Here is a 16,342-nt window from a genome sequence, read left to right on the forward strand (position 1 = left end):
ATGTGTATGGTGAGAATTAGAGTTAAAATAATTTAATGAATATGATGAATATATGAGAGTGTATGAATAGTTCATAGTAGGCATATTCCGATGGATGGAATCACACGATACTCTAGGAACTACAAGTAGTCCGCATAGTAGTGAGTAGCTCTCTAGTGGGCATATATGTACGCAAGCCCTTAAGATATGATGATTTGCTTTACGTGGGTTAAAGGACAAGTCCGATCGATGCCAGGGCAATGCCTACAGAATCCACATCACCAGATAATTGATCTCTGAGGTGCTCAGGGCCGATTAAATTACTTTTTTTTTATCGAGGCGCCATCACACAAATACAAACTGAGATCGATCACAAGACCAGGACAGAGAGAAAGTCGACAACTGATTTTTTTACTTACACCTCAAGGATCTGAGAGGAAGGAGGTTAGAGATCGGTCTGTCTTTAGCACCTCGTGAAAACTGATTTTACCACTTTCTCTCAAGGATCTTGGAGAGGAGGGAGGTTAGAGATCGTCTGTGATTAGCCAATGGATCCAGAGTGGGCTTCTTCAGGAGAGGTTTAATAACAGCCACCTTGAAGGAGTGTGGGGCGCCTTAGCAGAGACACATTGATAATATCTAATAGAGAGCCGCCAATTAAAAAAAAAACGTCTTCAAGCTCCTCCGGGATGGGGTCCAAGAGACAGGTAGACGTGTTCAAAGTAAAAACCCGAAAATAATTACAGATTGGCACTGGTTATGGGCAAGATTATTAATCTTGTAGTTCATAAAGTCATTACCAAGGTTTGGAAGAAAATGCTCGCACAGAGAGAAACCTGGGGTTGTTTTTTTTTTCGATTAGTTGAACGCCATGCTCAAGCCCTCGTGACGCTTGCTTTCAGTTGCGGGTCTGAGTCAACAAGATGATCAATCTGGGACCGTGGTATCAATCAAATACAGAAGGAAAAAGTTATGAGGTTGTGGTCTGACAGAAGAGGATTCCAATCATTATCAACATCCACATGGATATTAAAATCTCCAACAATAATAACTTTATCGGTTTTAAGAACCAAACTTGATATAAATTAACTCTGAATATGGACCTAGAATCACAAATCGAATTGGCTGTAGAAGACTAAGAACAAGGCTTTCAAATGAGGTGTAAAGATGGCTGTTACTCCACCTCCTCGACCGTGCCTCGAGGAATGTGAGTATTAATATGACTTGGAGGAGTCGATTCATTCAGGCAGACATATTCTTCATGGCTCAGCCAGGTTTCAGTTAGGCAACATAAATCAATGTGATTATCTGATATTAAATCATTCAGTAACACAGCTTTAGATGACAGAGATCGAATATTTAGGAGACCACATTTAATAGACCTATTTTGTTGCACTGCTGAAATAATTGTGTTAATTTGATTTATTTAATTGAAGTGGCCGTGGGACAGACACAGTCTCTACTCTAATGACCCACGAGGGGTGAAGCAGTCGCCCCCTAGTGGCCGGTTTAGACCAATGGGAGGTCAGTTTAAAACATAAAGGAAAAAACGTTGTGAATCACAACAACCACAAGAAGAAAACCTTACAGAGCATCCTGTTGTAGCACGCACACACACACACACACACACACACACACACACACACACACACCGTGAATATATATACACTGCCGTTCAAAAGTTTGGGGTCACTTAGAAATGTCTTAATTTTTCAAAGAAAAGCACTGTTTTTTCAATAAAGATAACATTAATCAGAAATACACACTCTACATTGTTAATGTGGTAAATGACTATTCTAGGTGGAAACGTCTGGTTTCTAATGAAATATCTCCATAGGTGTATAGAGGCCCATTTCCATCAACTATCACTCCAGTGTTCTAATGGTACATTGTGTTTGCTAATTGCCTTAGAAGACTAATATCTGATTCGAAAACCCTTGTGCAATTATGTTAGCACAGCTGAAAACAGTTATGCTGGTGATATAAGCTATACAACTGGCCTTCCTTTGAGCTTGAAGTTTGAAGAACAAAATTAATACTTCAAATATGAATCATTATTTCTAACCTTGTCAATGTCTTGACTATATTTTCTATTCAATTTTCAATTCATTTGTTAAATAAAAGTGAGTTTTCATGGAAAACACGAAATTGTCTGGATGACCCCACACTTTTGAACGGTAGTGTATATATATATATATATATATATATATATATATATATATATATATATGCCTCAGAGAGATAATTAAATGATGGTTAAACTGTGTTTCTTTTTAGAATTTTTTTTTTTAATCCATGAAGGCTCAGCCTCTCTCTCAACCCCAGTCATTTAACATCACCTGTTAAATACCAACCGCACCGCCGCACTTAATCCCACCGTTGAACCTGAGAGCCATCGCAGGAGCCTATAATGCCCCGGTGTCCACACACCTGCTTGTGTTCAGATATGTGTCTCTCTCTCTCTCTCTCTTTCAATTGCTTCTTCAGATTGGAGGAAGAAAGAGAGAGAGAGACAGAGAGAGAGAGGGAGCATCTCAGCCGGCCCAGAGAGTTGTTGACTTTAATTACTGGTCTCCGTGTAGATGTTGGCCTCGGCTTTGCGCTCTGCTCTATTAACCGCCCCACACTGCCTGGCCGGGTCTCAAATCTCTCTTCTCTCTCCAGGTTAGGCGCTGATGCTTGCACTCCTCACAGCCACACACACGCACACGCACATACACACACACGCGCACACACAGAAATAAAGACTCTTGGTCACGCCTTGTGCAATGAGTGTTCCAAGTGGAGGTCCAGCCAGGGCAGAAAGAGACTCAGAGTCATTACACCTCTTTCTTTAAATCTATTGGCTATCACACACACACACACACACACACACACACACACACACACACACACACACACACACTGGGAAAGAGTGTTGATAAAATGGTCACGTATTGTATAAGACACGCATGTACACACAAACACTTGCTCATACCCTCAAGCACAACTAATGATGCCTCAGCCACGAGGTACGGTTTCATTTCAAACTCTCTGAACTCTTTTGGGCCCTGTCCCAAATTAAATATTTGCTGCCGTTTCCCCGATATGAAAGATCTGGCTCGGTCCCGGCCCGAGGCGAGACCACCGCCCCCCCCCCCCCCCCCCGCCTTCCTGCGGAATTTGCCCGGCCGGTGAGCTCGTGGTTGTCCTAAAGTGCTGCTTCTTTTTGAAGTGCCCACAAAGACGATGAATAGCTTCCCCTGCACCTATTCCTGCCTCGCACGCCGGCAGGAATAGAGCCTCGCGGGGCCCCGCCGGCGTCGCCGCTGCTGCTGCGCCCCGATCGGCGTTTCAAGTGAGCCGGCAGTCGACTTTCAACCGTTTGTAATTTCTCCTGCTTCTATGACCTCGCCTCCCTTTTTCTTTCTCATGCAAGCACAGCGACCACACACACACACACACACACACACACACACACACACACACACACACACACACACACACACACAGACTTGCTGGATTTAGTGGGGGAAGATATCCACATTCATTAAGCTAATGCACCACCGTGGAAAAAAAACACATTTTCCAGTTTTTTATTAATGATTTATTGTGCAGCAGAAATGTGAAATTGTGTATATGGGTTATTAGTTATTTAAATGATTTAGAGTTTGGCGGAGAGTACTTTTCCTGCTCTCTTCATGATTTATGGTTATTGCAAAAATGTGAAATTGAGTATATGAGTATAAGCATATTAGCTTATGATAATATAAGTAATTGAAGAGATTTAGGAGTCTGGGGAGGCTGGATGTTTCATACACAACGGGCGCCAGGAAAAATGGAAATGGCAGCTTATCATCCTGAAATCACTCTCCAAGCTGAGGTGACACATCAGTAAATTTGGCTTATGTGGCCGGTGGCTTCATATTGTTTGGCTCTTAATATATTTGATGGCATATCAGCGGGATATGAAACGCGGGAGTTATGAGTTGTAATACTATTCAAGTTAAGCAGATGTGAAATATGGCGACATCCAGTTGTTGGTACTGTATAATATCGTTTGGGTATTATTGCACACTGACAGGCTGCTGAAGGATATTTTCCGAAAGCCGCGGCACCTCTGCAGCTACACGGCATCCACAGCCATCGGATCTCTGCGTTTCCCTTATTATACTTTCCTATTAATCCTGGAGGAGCCCGATAAGGGTGAGAGGTCAGCCTTAAATGGATTTGGTTTCCTTCGGCTGGGCTCCCACGGCCCAGAATGACTCGGAGCTGTGCTTTCAATCAGCGCTGGCCACCACTCACCATGGTATTGATGGCCGGGGCTTCATTAAGAAGCTCGTTAAGTCCCCTCGTTAAGCCGCAGGGCCGTTAAGACTTTGATTGTTAATGGCTCTTCGTAAAGAAGAGGGAGGGAACCAGGCTCCCGTGGTGGTCCTGCCCAGTCGGGTGTTTTGGCCAATTGGCCCCAGTTGCTTGCCTAAGAAGATGGAGGATGAGAGCGTGTCTAAACTCAGCATATGCTCAAGTGAAGTACTTTTCAGTGAACCCTTTGTGACCCGGGCTGCAGCGGCACACACTTGATTCAGTAGCTAAACACTGTGAACCTACACAGGTGGCAAACAAACAAACAAGCAAAGCAAGGCAACCTGATTATGATGGTAAAACATGAGTTAATAGCTTACCCGCATGTAGCCGAAACACTATTGGCCCATTATCGGCAGTGCGGTGCTCTCAGGCGTTCAAGCTCACACAGTTTTACTCTGCCCAGCACTGATTGTCCATTTCCTCGTGTCATTTAGAAATACAGTGAAAATTGAGGCATAGAGCAGTTTGGCTTCGCACCACCGCGCCTGCCTGGTTTGTCATTTGTTTACTGACTTCACTATGAATGGTGCACCGGTTTGTCTTTGATAGAATATAGATACACTGGATTTGAATTGATAGAGTAGGTCTTAATTGCTCCATACAGCCTGGTGCCTTGGCACAGTTCTGGTGGGTGCTCACCTTAACAGCAGGTACAAATAGAGAGGTTTACTGAGTTACAGATAGGGTTGGTAAACTTTAGTTACTCGCAAGAGTACCGAATCCAACTGGAAACCCGGCTGAATGTTTTGCAATCTCCTGTTCAAAGAAAGCAGCCATCAGCAGAAGCTCCACAAGCCGCTAAGTCTGATAAGAAAGTCGCCAAGACTGACAGCCGGTCCCTTCAGGCCTGTCCCCAAAGCCACTCCACCCAAAATTATCATTTTGACTGCAAACATATCAAAATGAGTGATAACCGCAAACATAAGTATTGTTAGAACCCACAGAAGTTATCTAGGTGAAGAGCAATGAGAGAACGGGAAGGTAGGTAGACAGGGTGGTAGGTAGACAGAAAGGTTGGTAGACACAGCGGTAGGTAGACAGGAGGTAGGTAGACACAAGGGTAGGTAGACAGGGTGGTAGGTAGACCGGAAGGTAGGTAGACAGGAGGGTAGATAGACAGAAAGGTAGGTAGACACAGCGGTAGGTAGACAGAAAGGTTGGTAGACACAGCGGTAGGTAGACAGGAGGTAGGTAGACATGGAGGTAGGTGTGTGTGGGCAGGTAAATATATAGTGAGCAGCTGATCATGTGAGATACGGCATGTGCAGCCGGCTGCAGCTGCTGGAGCAGCCTTTTTTCATGCAAAGGAATGAGCCATCGTTAATATTTACCCCTGAGCTTATTCTGCTATCACAAGTCAAAATGTCTGCTAAGGACAAGAGTGTTTGAACTGGCAGCCATTGCAAATCGGCCAAAAGAAATAGGGTGCGAAAATAAAGTGAGAGGCTGATGTTGCCATCACAAGTCTATATTGAGAAAAGTTAATTCGCTGCTCAAAACCAGGGAGTCTCAGGGCGTCTGCACCGCGGACACAAATACAATGTACAGATGTCAAGGGAGCATGTTCAAAGCACCTCTGCATCATAATCACAAAGCAGTCCACTATGGCTGTGTGCTCAGTGTGTTACACCAGAATAGTTCAATACAATGTTTGCTCAGCAGAGCTCACACTGTACTGTCTGAACACACAAGCGTATGCACACACACACACACACACACACACACACACACACACACACACACACACACACACACACACACACACACACACACAAGCACAGATGTGCTCCTCCAGGAGTGGTTCAGGTTAAGTTTCTGTGGACGTTTAGATTATTTTCTTCGCCCCCATTTGTTGCCGCTGGCCCCGGCTGCTTCTGTAAAGCTTGCGCAGCAAATTCTGAAGCCCATGTGGGACCGAGGAGTTTGATATCGGCAGTCACAGCTTTCAGGCGACGCATCGCACGGTCGCTCTCGGCCTCAACAGCTCCTTGGGAGACCGGCAGAGCTAGCACGAACGCGCTAGTCGAAGCTAACACCCTCGGGTCAACGTTAAAGACATTATATGAGAACAACAAAAGGTTGTTTACTAGTTTTCTAAGTGCACAACAGCTCCCATACGACACCCTCCGTGTTGGCCGGAGGGCTTTCAGATTCCCCACTTGGCGTTGCCGTCAAAATACAGGAATACTTTGAAGGTGAAGCCTCGTTTAACTTCAGACTTTTTTTTTTCCCGACTTCCCGGCAGTCTGAACTTATGATTGCTTTCCCCGCTATAAACAACCTTCGTCAACGCCCGTACTCATTGTTTACCCCCCGGGAAGCCGGCGTATCTTTGCCATTCTCCTCCCCCCCACACACACACCCCTACACCCTCCAACCCTTGAAAAAAAGGCAATCCTCAAAGTAAATGAAAATTTCGATTCACAGTATCCATTCTCATTTCGTTTTATCAGATGTGCTTAGCTGTTGCCATGCAACAATGCTCTCCTGAGCCAACGCACCCAAGCCTCTGCTGCTCTTCTCCCCCCCCCCCCCCTACCCCCAACCCGTCTAAAGTCCCAATGTCACACTTTCCTGCAAGCTTTTTTCTTCTTTTTTTCCGGTCACGGTTGCTATTCGATCCGCGGAGAGTCGGGGGTAATGAGATTGAATCTCGATGTGCCGCCGGCGCATCCCGCTGGCGTGTCTCCCTCGCCGTGGACGGAGGACCGTGTGGAGAGTTCACCGATATTACCTCCGCGTGAGAGGGCCCCCGGTCGCTCCGCTGCCCAGCCGTCCCGCTGGGCGCCGATCCAATAAAGCCCAACACAAGACTGTGATCGATGCAGCATGTACTCCTTCCCATGCTCCCCTGCGCCATCCCTCATACACACCTCTTAGACAGGGAATAATTGATTGGCCCGCTGTTCGTTATTCCTTTGATTTGGTGCTTTCATTAAATAGCCGGGGCACGGCATGTGAGCGGACTAGTAAGCTCTCGCCGTCCACAGCTGCCCGGGAAGTGAATGGAGGCTTTAAGAGCGAGCGGGTAGAGTAAGTGTTGTGGATATCACTGGTGATCAAGGAGTTGGTTCATAACTACTCATACTGCAGGAGACGAGACACAGCACTGGGGGAAGAAAGTGACAGAGAGAGAGAGAGAGAGAGAGGTATTGTGTCTATGTCTTCCTCTGTTTAAATTTATTATATCCTGGAGGCATGCCGAGGATAATCTGCTGGGTTTGTCTTCAATGCTTGTCTCGAGAAAAACTTCATTTTAAACTGCTGTTTATTCCTGTCGTTCTCTCTCCACCCTTTGCCCTCTCCCCCTTCACATATTTTCCACTTCCTTTTTTTCCCTTCCTTTCCTTTTTATTTATCTCTTCGCCCTCCTCTCACCTAGCTCCACACCGACATGGACAGGAACGACGGACGCACCAAATACATCCTGCGAGGCGAGGGCGCCGGCTCGGTCTTCGTGATAGACGAGAGGACCGGCAACATCCACGTCACCAAGCCACTGGACCGCGAGGAGAAGGACGAGTACCGCCTCATCGCCACGTCCACCGATAGGCAGACGGACCGCGCTCTGGAGCCCTCGTCGCAGTTCATCATCCGGGTGCAGGACATCAACGACAACCCGCCCATCTTTGACGACGGCCCCTACATCGCCACCGTGCCTGAGATGGCAAACATAGGTACGTGGGAGAGTGTGTTCGTTGTTTAATAAATACGTTTAACACTGGGCGATAGTCTAGAGAAATAAATACAAAAAGTGGAAAAATTATTTCATGAATTCAACTTTAAACATCACGTTAGTTCAAGTTAGATTAACCCTCCTGTTACCTTAGGGTCAATTTGACCCCATTCAATGTTTAATGTCGGTGTTCTTTGGGGTCAATTTGACCCCAGGCTGTTTTTCACTGTCAAACATATATGAAATATCAACTCTTTTATATATTTAAAGGGCTATTTAGGTAGTCAACAAACAAACATAAAGTACCTCACACTTAAACTTGGAAAACAATATTAATTCTAATAATTTTCTGGAGGTTTTAATTGCTGGGGTCAAATTGACCCCAAGGGTAAAATATGTCAGTAAATATAAAGGTAACAGGAGGGTTAAACATGGAATGGGGTCAAATTGACCCTAAGGTAACTGGAGGGTTAAGTACAAAATAAATAACGTTTCTCTTTTTATTTTTATTTAAATTGCTCGGTTTTTATTTAAATGCCACAATTTATTCCAGTGGCACTTTTCTGTCATAATGCCACTTTCCATGGCAGTGGTTTGTCACCGGGGTCATTTTCTGGTCATCAGTTCCTCGGTGATTCGCCTTCTGGGGAGGAAACTGGTGTGATTCTAACTTCCTGTTGGCTTAAAAATAAAAGTGTTTACCCTGCAGCACCCTATACAACTGATAACAATGACTTTACCACTAAACATGAACACAAATTATTTCCTACTTACTTATTTTCCGACTACTACCTATCATGTATTACTCTGTATGCGTATTTACACTTCGGTGCCCTTTGGCACAGCGGAGAACACATGTTCCCGTTTCACATCGTTTTGTAATACCTGAACGTCCTGAATTGAATTCTTGTAGGTAAACTAGTTTTGTGGACGAGCCGCCCGAAGCCGTCCCCTAATACGATCACCTGAGCCGGGATCCGACTCGCTCGGCCGTCCGCAGAAACACAATTTGTTGCATTACATGAATAAATTGCCGTCGCGACGCCATCTGCCACCTGGGCGGCGCGTGAGCGGTGACATTGCTCATTCCAGATAGAAAGGTGATGACGCTTAATCTCTCTCCCCCGGATGACGACGCGGAGCCCACCCCCCCTCCCCTCCCCCGTTATTAGCCTCTGACCAGGCTAACCTTGAGCGGAGCTGAACACGATGTAACATGATTGCTGTCCTGCATTCGGAGAGGTTGCTCATTTGGCTGACGGATCAAAAGTTGTCCTTCGGGTACATTTCTTCATCTCGTCTCTGTCCATTTTATTTTTAGCGATTCGGTAATGAGAGCGCAAAGAAAGTCATCTTAATGTCCGCGGTAAGAACTTATCTAGATTATGCGGGTTTTTGAAGTCACAAACTGAGGCTGTAGGCCTTTTATTGGGTTTCTGTTTAATCAGAATAAAGCACCACCACTGTCCGACACCGCCCCCCTCGACCACGACTAGACGCTCTTTACTATGTCCATCACATTCCTCGTATTCCTATTTAACGGCTTCATATAATAAGCAGTCTGTAAAGTCTGCATGAATAACAATGTATCTGGGGAAAGCCTGATCTGATGAGGAGAGACGGCATTCATCCCACGTTGGACGGAGCGCGTCTCATTTCTGCGAATATGACCAAGTTGATCACCGGACTTAATCCATGACAACCCAGGGTTCAGATCAGGAACCGGGAGCAGAGTTGTAGTTTAACACCCTTCTCTGCTCTTCCATTCGAGCAGTTACCCACCCATGACTTTAGAGTAGAGACTGTGTCTGTCCCACGGCCACTTCAATTAAATAAATCAAAAGTAAGCAGAAGAGGAGTCGTACACAATAACCTTATACAAGTTAACACCATTATTTCAGCAGTGCAACAAAACAGGTCTATTAAATGTGGTCTCCTAAATATTCGATCTCTGTCATCTAAAGCTGTTACTAAATGATTTAATATCAGATAATCACATTGATTTATGTTGCCTCACTGAAACCTGGCTGAGCCATGAAGAATATGTCTGCCTGAATGAATCGACTCCTCCAAGTCATATTAATACTCACATTCCTCGAGGCACCGGTCGAGGAGGTGGAGTAGCAGCCATCTTTGAATCGAGCCTATTAATTAATCCTAAACCAAAATTACACTACACCTCATTTGAAAGCCTTGTTCTTAGTCTTTCACATCCAACCTGGAAAACACTACAGCCAATTCTATTTGTGATTCTGTACCGGCCACCAGGTCCATATTCAGAGTTTATATCTGAATTCTCAGAATTTATATCAAGTCTGGTTCTTAAAACTGATAAAGTTATTATTGTAGGAGATTTTAATATTCATGTGGATGTTGATAATGATTGCCTTAGTGCTGCATTCATCTCATTGTTGGACTCGATCTGCTTCTGTCAGAGAGTACAGAAACCCACTCACAGCTTTGGCCACACGCTTGATCTTGTTCTTACTTATGGCGTTGACATTGAGCATTTGAACGTCTTCCCACAGAATCCTCTTCTGTCAGACCACAACCTCATAACTTTTGAATTTATACTACCGGAGTGTACTCCGTTAGTCAAAAGTTTCTACACCAGATGTCTAACTGACAGTGCTGTAGCTAAATTTAAAGAAGCGATTCCTTCTGTATTTGATTCGATACCACGTCTCAATATAACAGAGGACTCCTGGTCTAACTTTAGTCCGTCCCAGATTGATCATCTTGTTGATAGTGCCACAGGCTCTCTGAGAATGACACTGGACTCGATAGCCCCTCTGAAGAAGAAGACAGTGAGGCAGAGGAGGTTTGCTCCCTGGTATAACCCTCAGACCCGCAAACTGAAGCAAACATCACGAAAGCTTGAACGCATATGGCATTCAACTAATCTCGAAGAATCCCGCTTAGTTTGGCGAGATAGTCTTAAAACTTATAAGAAGGCCCTCCGTAATGCCAGAGCAGCCTATTACTCATCAGTAATAGAAAAATAAAACAACCCCAGGTTTCTCTTCAGCACTGTAGCCAGGCTGACAGAGAGTCACAGCTCTGTGGAGCCGAGCATTCCTATAAACCTCAGTGGTAATGACTTTATGAACTTCTTTAATGAAAAGATTTTAACTATTAGGGACAAGATTAATATTCTCTTGCCCATAACCAGTGCCAATCTGTCCTCAAGTGGAATGGCCTTGGAAACCGCTGTATGCCCTGGTGTATATTTGGAGGGCTTTTCTCCCATCAACCGTGACCAATTATCTTCAACGGTTTCTACTTCGAACACGTCTACCTGTCTCTTGGACCCCATCCCGACGAGGCTGCTTAAAGACGTTTTGCCTTTAATTGGCAGCTCTCTATTAGATATTATCAATGTGTCTCTGCTAACAGGCCACGTACCACACTCCTTCAAGGTGGCTGTTATTAAACCTCTCCTGAAGAAGCCCACTCTGGATCCAGAGGTGTTGGCTAACTACAGACCGATCTCTAACCTCCCCTTCCTCTCCAAGATCCTTGAGAAAGTGGTCGCAAATCAGTTGTGCGACTTTCTACATCATAATAGTTTATTTGAGAAATTTCAATCAGGATTTAGAAAACACCACAGCACCGTGACAGCACTGGTGAAAATTACAAATGACCTCTTAATGACAGCAGATAAAGGACTCCTCTCTGTCCTGGTCTTGTTAGACCTTAGTGCTGCATTTGACACCATTGACCATGACATCCTGTTACAGAGACTGGAGCAGTCGATTGGCATTTCAGGCACGGCACTAATTTGGTTTAAATCCTATTTATCAGATCGATCTCAATTTGTATTTGTAAACGATGACGCCTCGATAACCACCAACGTTAGTCACGGAGTTCCACAAGGTTCTGTGCTTGGACCAATTTTATTTACCTTATACATGCTTCCTTTGGGCAATATTATCAGGAAACACTCCATAAACTTTCATTGTTATGCAGATGATACTCAACTATATTTATCGATAAAACCAGAGGAGAGCAACCAACTCGGTAAAATGCAAGCATGTCTTAAAGACATAAAAACATGGATGACCTGCAACTTCGTGATGTTAAACTCAGACAAAACCGAAGTAATTTTAATCGGCCCTGAGCACCTCAGAGATCAATTATCTGGTGATGTGGTTTCTGTAGACGGTATTGCCCTGGCATCCAACACCACTGTAAAGAATCTTGGCGTTATCTTTGATCGGGACTTGTCCTTTAACTCCCACGTAAAGCAAATCTCAAGGACTGCATTCTTCCATCTACGTAATATTTCAAAAATCAGGCACATCTTGTCTCAAAAAGATGCAGAAAAATTGGTTTACGCGTTCGTTACTTCGAGACTGGATTACTGCAACACCTTATTATCAGGCTGCTCTAATAAATCTCTTGGGTCCCTCCAGTTGATCCAGAATGCTGCAGCTCGTGTTCTCACTAAAACTAAGAAAAGAGATCACATCACTCCTGCACTAGCTGCTCTGCACTGGCTCCCAGTAAAATCAAGAATCACTTTTAAAATTCTTCTCTTAACGTACAAAGCCTTGATTGGTGATGCACCATCATATCTTAAGGAGCTTGTAGTACCATATTGCCCCACTAGAGAGCTACGCTCACTAAATGCGGGACTACTTGTAGTTCCTAGTCTTAAAAAGTAGAATGGGAGCCAGAGCCTTCAGTTATCAAGCTCCTCTTTTATGGAACCAGCTTCCAATTTCAGTCCGGGAGGCAGACACATTCACCTCGTTTAAGAGTAGACTGAAGACTTTCCTCTTTGACAGAGCTTATAGTTAGGGTTGAATCAGGTTCACCTGGTCCAGCCCCTTGATATGCTGCTATAGGCTTATAGCTGCCGGGGGACGTTTTAGGATGCACTGAGTACCTATGTCCTCTTTTTTCTCTCCTTAAGGATGAATTTTCATCTCTCCATCACACGTTACTAACTCTGCTTTCTCCCCGGAGTCCTTTTGACTTCACGTCTCCTGGGGTCATCGGACCCTATGAGACGGCATAGATCCTATCTGCTGATGGATCATCGAGGTCTGGGTCGTGGAATTCCTGCTCCTGACTACGCCACTATCCTGTTGAGACTCCGCCCACTGTTGAGACTCCGCCCACTCCTCCTCCCTACCGCCATCTGCCTGATGGATCGTGGAGGTCTCCATCGTGGAATATGCCTACTATGAACTATTCATACACTCTGTCACATTCATTGAATGTATTTTAACTCTAAATCTGTCCTTCTGTACACATGACATCTATTGCACCTGTCCATCCTGGAGAGGGATCCTCCTCTGTTGCTCTCCTGAATGTTTCTTCCCTTTTTTCCCCCCTGAAGGGTTATTTGGGAGTTTTTCCTGGTCCGATGTGAGGTTTTGGGGCAGGGATGTCTATGTGTACAGATTGTAAAGCACTCCGAGACAAATTTGTAATTTGTGAAATTGGGCTATACAAATAAACTGAATTGAATTGAATCTCACACTGAGAAGAATGTGAAAATATATCAATTATCGACTGCTAAGCGACAGCTGCGGTCGACCTCCGTTGGATGAGCTGCTATGTAAACAGTTATTATGGGAGAAGCACTTTGAGGGTGACATGAAGTAATATTTGAAACCCAATGTCAATCTGAGGTTTCTGACAGCTGCGGCTCTCAGCTGTTGTGCGACGCGGCGCTCCTCGGGTTGCAGTCGCAATCTCTTCCTGTTTGGCTCAGCGCCTCGTGAGAAACCCGCCGCGCCGTACCAGGTCGACACGCGGGGAGCCGAGCGAGGGCGTTTCGACAAGCGAAGGGTCCGAACACTCCGTCTCGGAGCTTCCCGTAGCAGATGAAAATAATTCCTGCCTTTTGAGCGACTGCTCTCCAAAAGTTATCGCTTTTTAATTGGCGCGCCGCGTTCACGAGCGAAAAGCAGCGATCCGGTCGAGTGCTCCCCGCATGTCACGGAATGGATATAAAACACGAGTGAACGCGATGAGAAGTTCAGAGTTATTCAAATGTCTCTTTTTTTAAACCAACATTATTCAAAGGATCAACTCACATTCAAAAGAGTCCCCCGGAAACGAGTTCTATTCTCAACCGGCGTCTCGCTAGGAGAGTGTGGTCTACGCTAACACACAATACACAACACACAATACAATAAACAACACACAATACACAATACAATACACAACACACAATACAATATACAACACACAATACACAACACACAATACACAATATGATACACAATACAATAAATAATACAATACACAATACAATACACAATACATAATACAATACACAATACACAATACAATACACAATATGAATATGATACACAATACACAATACACAATATGATACACAATACAATAAATAATACAATACACAATACGATACACAATACACAATACAATACACACTACAATACACAATACACAATGCAATACACAATACAATACAATACACAATACACAATATGATAAACAATATGCAATACACAATATGATACACAATATGCAATACACAATATGATACACAATACACAATACACAATACACCATACAATACACAATATGATACACAATATGATACACAATATGCAATACACAATATGATACACAATATGCAATACACAATATGATACACAATACAGTACACAATACACAACACACAATACGATACACACTCATCATGGCCAAAAGCACTAAACCAAGTGTTAAACATCCGGCTGTGGTCAGTCTGGGTCCATCGGGTCCAGATCCTCCAACACAACGTGAAACTCTGGTGGTGAAAGAGAAAGAGAAGCTTCTGGATGCCACATCTGTTTTTGGGGACATAAAACCCAAACATCCGATTAAAGTGTGAGGATTATCGCCTTAAAGCTTCATAACGCATGTTGTCTTTGTTTTCTGTTGCGTAAGCCCCGCCCCCTACCCATCCATCTGTTCCCCTCATCCTCCTCAGGGAGACACGCAGACGCAGCCCGTCATTTAGCCGTCTGCCACGCGAGCGTCGGCACGTCGTTCACGCCTCGCGTGTCGAGGTGTCGACGCCTCGGGCGACCCGCCGCACGACAGCTTCTGCTCCTCTTCGTCGCGGACGCGTTCACGAAAAGAAACACGGCAGCAGGCGGGCACATAGACGGAAGGATGTGATCGGTCGGGTAAAAACAACAACAAGATGAGGCGGCGCCATCGCGATCGATTTCTCTCTTTGAACTCACCGGCGATTTGTCCCGTGATGCCGAGTCTCAACTGCGTCCCCATCCACGTCCTCTGAAATTGCAATCTACGTTTCCGCCTGCTGCTCGGACCAGACACACACACACACACACACATGCACACACATGTGTACACACTCTCTTCAAAACGCCCCCAAAATCCAACTCGGATGCGGCGAATATAATTTAAATGCCAAGCAGGGAGATTTGGCATCGTGTTAGATTAACGAGCGTTTTTTTAATAACACTGTCACCACAGCTGCTCGTTGGATTTATGAGGTATTTCCCTTTTTGTTGATTAAATACCTGGAGACACGATGCACTGCATCCGCGTTCTCTAATTCAAACGATGGGGAGCTTGTAATTTAGCACCAGCCGAGCAGTTTATGTTACGATACTCATGACACGGTTATTCTTATGGGGAGTTCCCAAGTTATGAAATCAGGCAAATGGTTAAAACTATTTTGTTTGTCTCGGTCTGCCGTCGTGGCTCGATGCAACTGCTCTAACTGAGTGAAAACAATACATTTGATCATTTGGGCAATAAATAAAAAAAAGGCCGAGGCCGTAGAAACAGAAACTCGTATTGTGCTACATAATCTTTCTATTAGTGATGCTCGCATTCATATTGGAGCCGTGTGCACCGAGTGGAGTGGTCTCCTCGCCTCATTAGGAAGCTGCCGGGCGCTTTTCTACCCGGGATGAGGAGCCGAGTGGGAGCCGAGTGTAATCAGATTGTGTTTACACCCCCGGAAAAAAAACACAATTCAGTACATCAACGACATTCATGAGAACAGAGAGATAATGACGAGAATCAGACTCAGAATCAGCTTTATTGGCCATGTGTGTGTGTGCACACAAATAACAGTATGAACATAAATAAAGACATTGAAGACAACAGAATAGCAACATGATTTACGTGTGTGTTTTTATTTGTGTCTGATTGTTCGTACAGTTGGTTGTTATGCTGTTGTGTCATTTTTATTTATCCGTTATCTTTTTTGGTTGTCTGGTGTAACTTGTACAAACTTAAAATAAAATGATTGAAAGAAATAATAGCAACATGTATGTGAGATCGGGGCATCGTGCACAGAAACATGAGAAATTACCTTTAAAAAAATAT

The 16,342-nt window shown here is 44.5% G+C and overlaps 1 protein-coding gene across 1 annotated transcript in view; it reads left to right on the plus strand.

Annotated features, from left to right (window-relative positions):
* LOC130198490 (uncharacterized) overlaps positions 1-16,342 on the plus strand; it is a 186,236-nt gene that overhangs the window by 79,220 nt on the left and 90,674 nt on the right. The window contains exon 4 of the mRNA XM_056421656.1: positions 7,712-8,006. Coding sequence (XP_056277631.1) covers positions 7,712-8,006 — 295 coding nt within the window. The remainder of the gene's footprint in view (positions 1-7,711; positions 8,007-16,342) is intronic.

This window comes from Pseudoliparis swirei, chromosome 8 (genome assembly GCF_029220125.1).
Source record: "Pseudoliparis swirei isolate HS2019 ecotype Mariana Trench chromosome 8, NWPU_hadal_v1, whole genome shotgun sequence".
Taxonomy (NCBI): domain Eukaryota; kingdom Metazoa; phylum Chordata; class Actinopteri; order Perciformes; family Liparidae; genus Pseudoliparis; species Pseudoliparis swirei.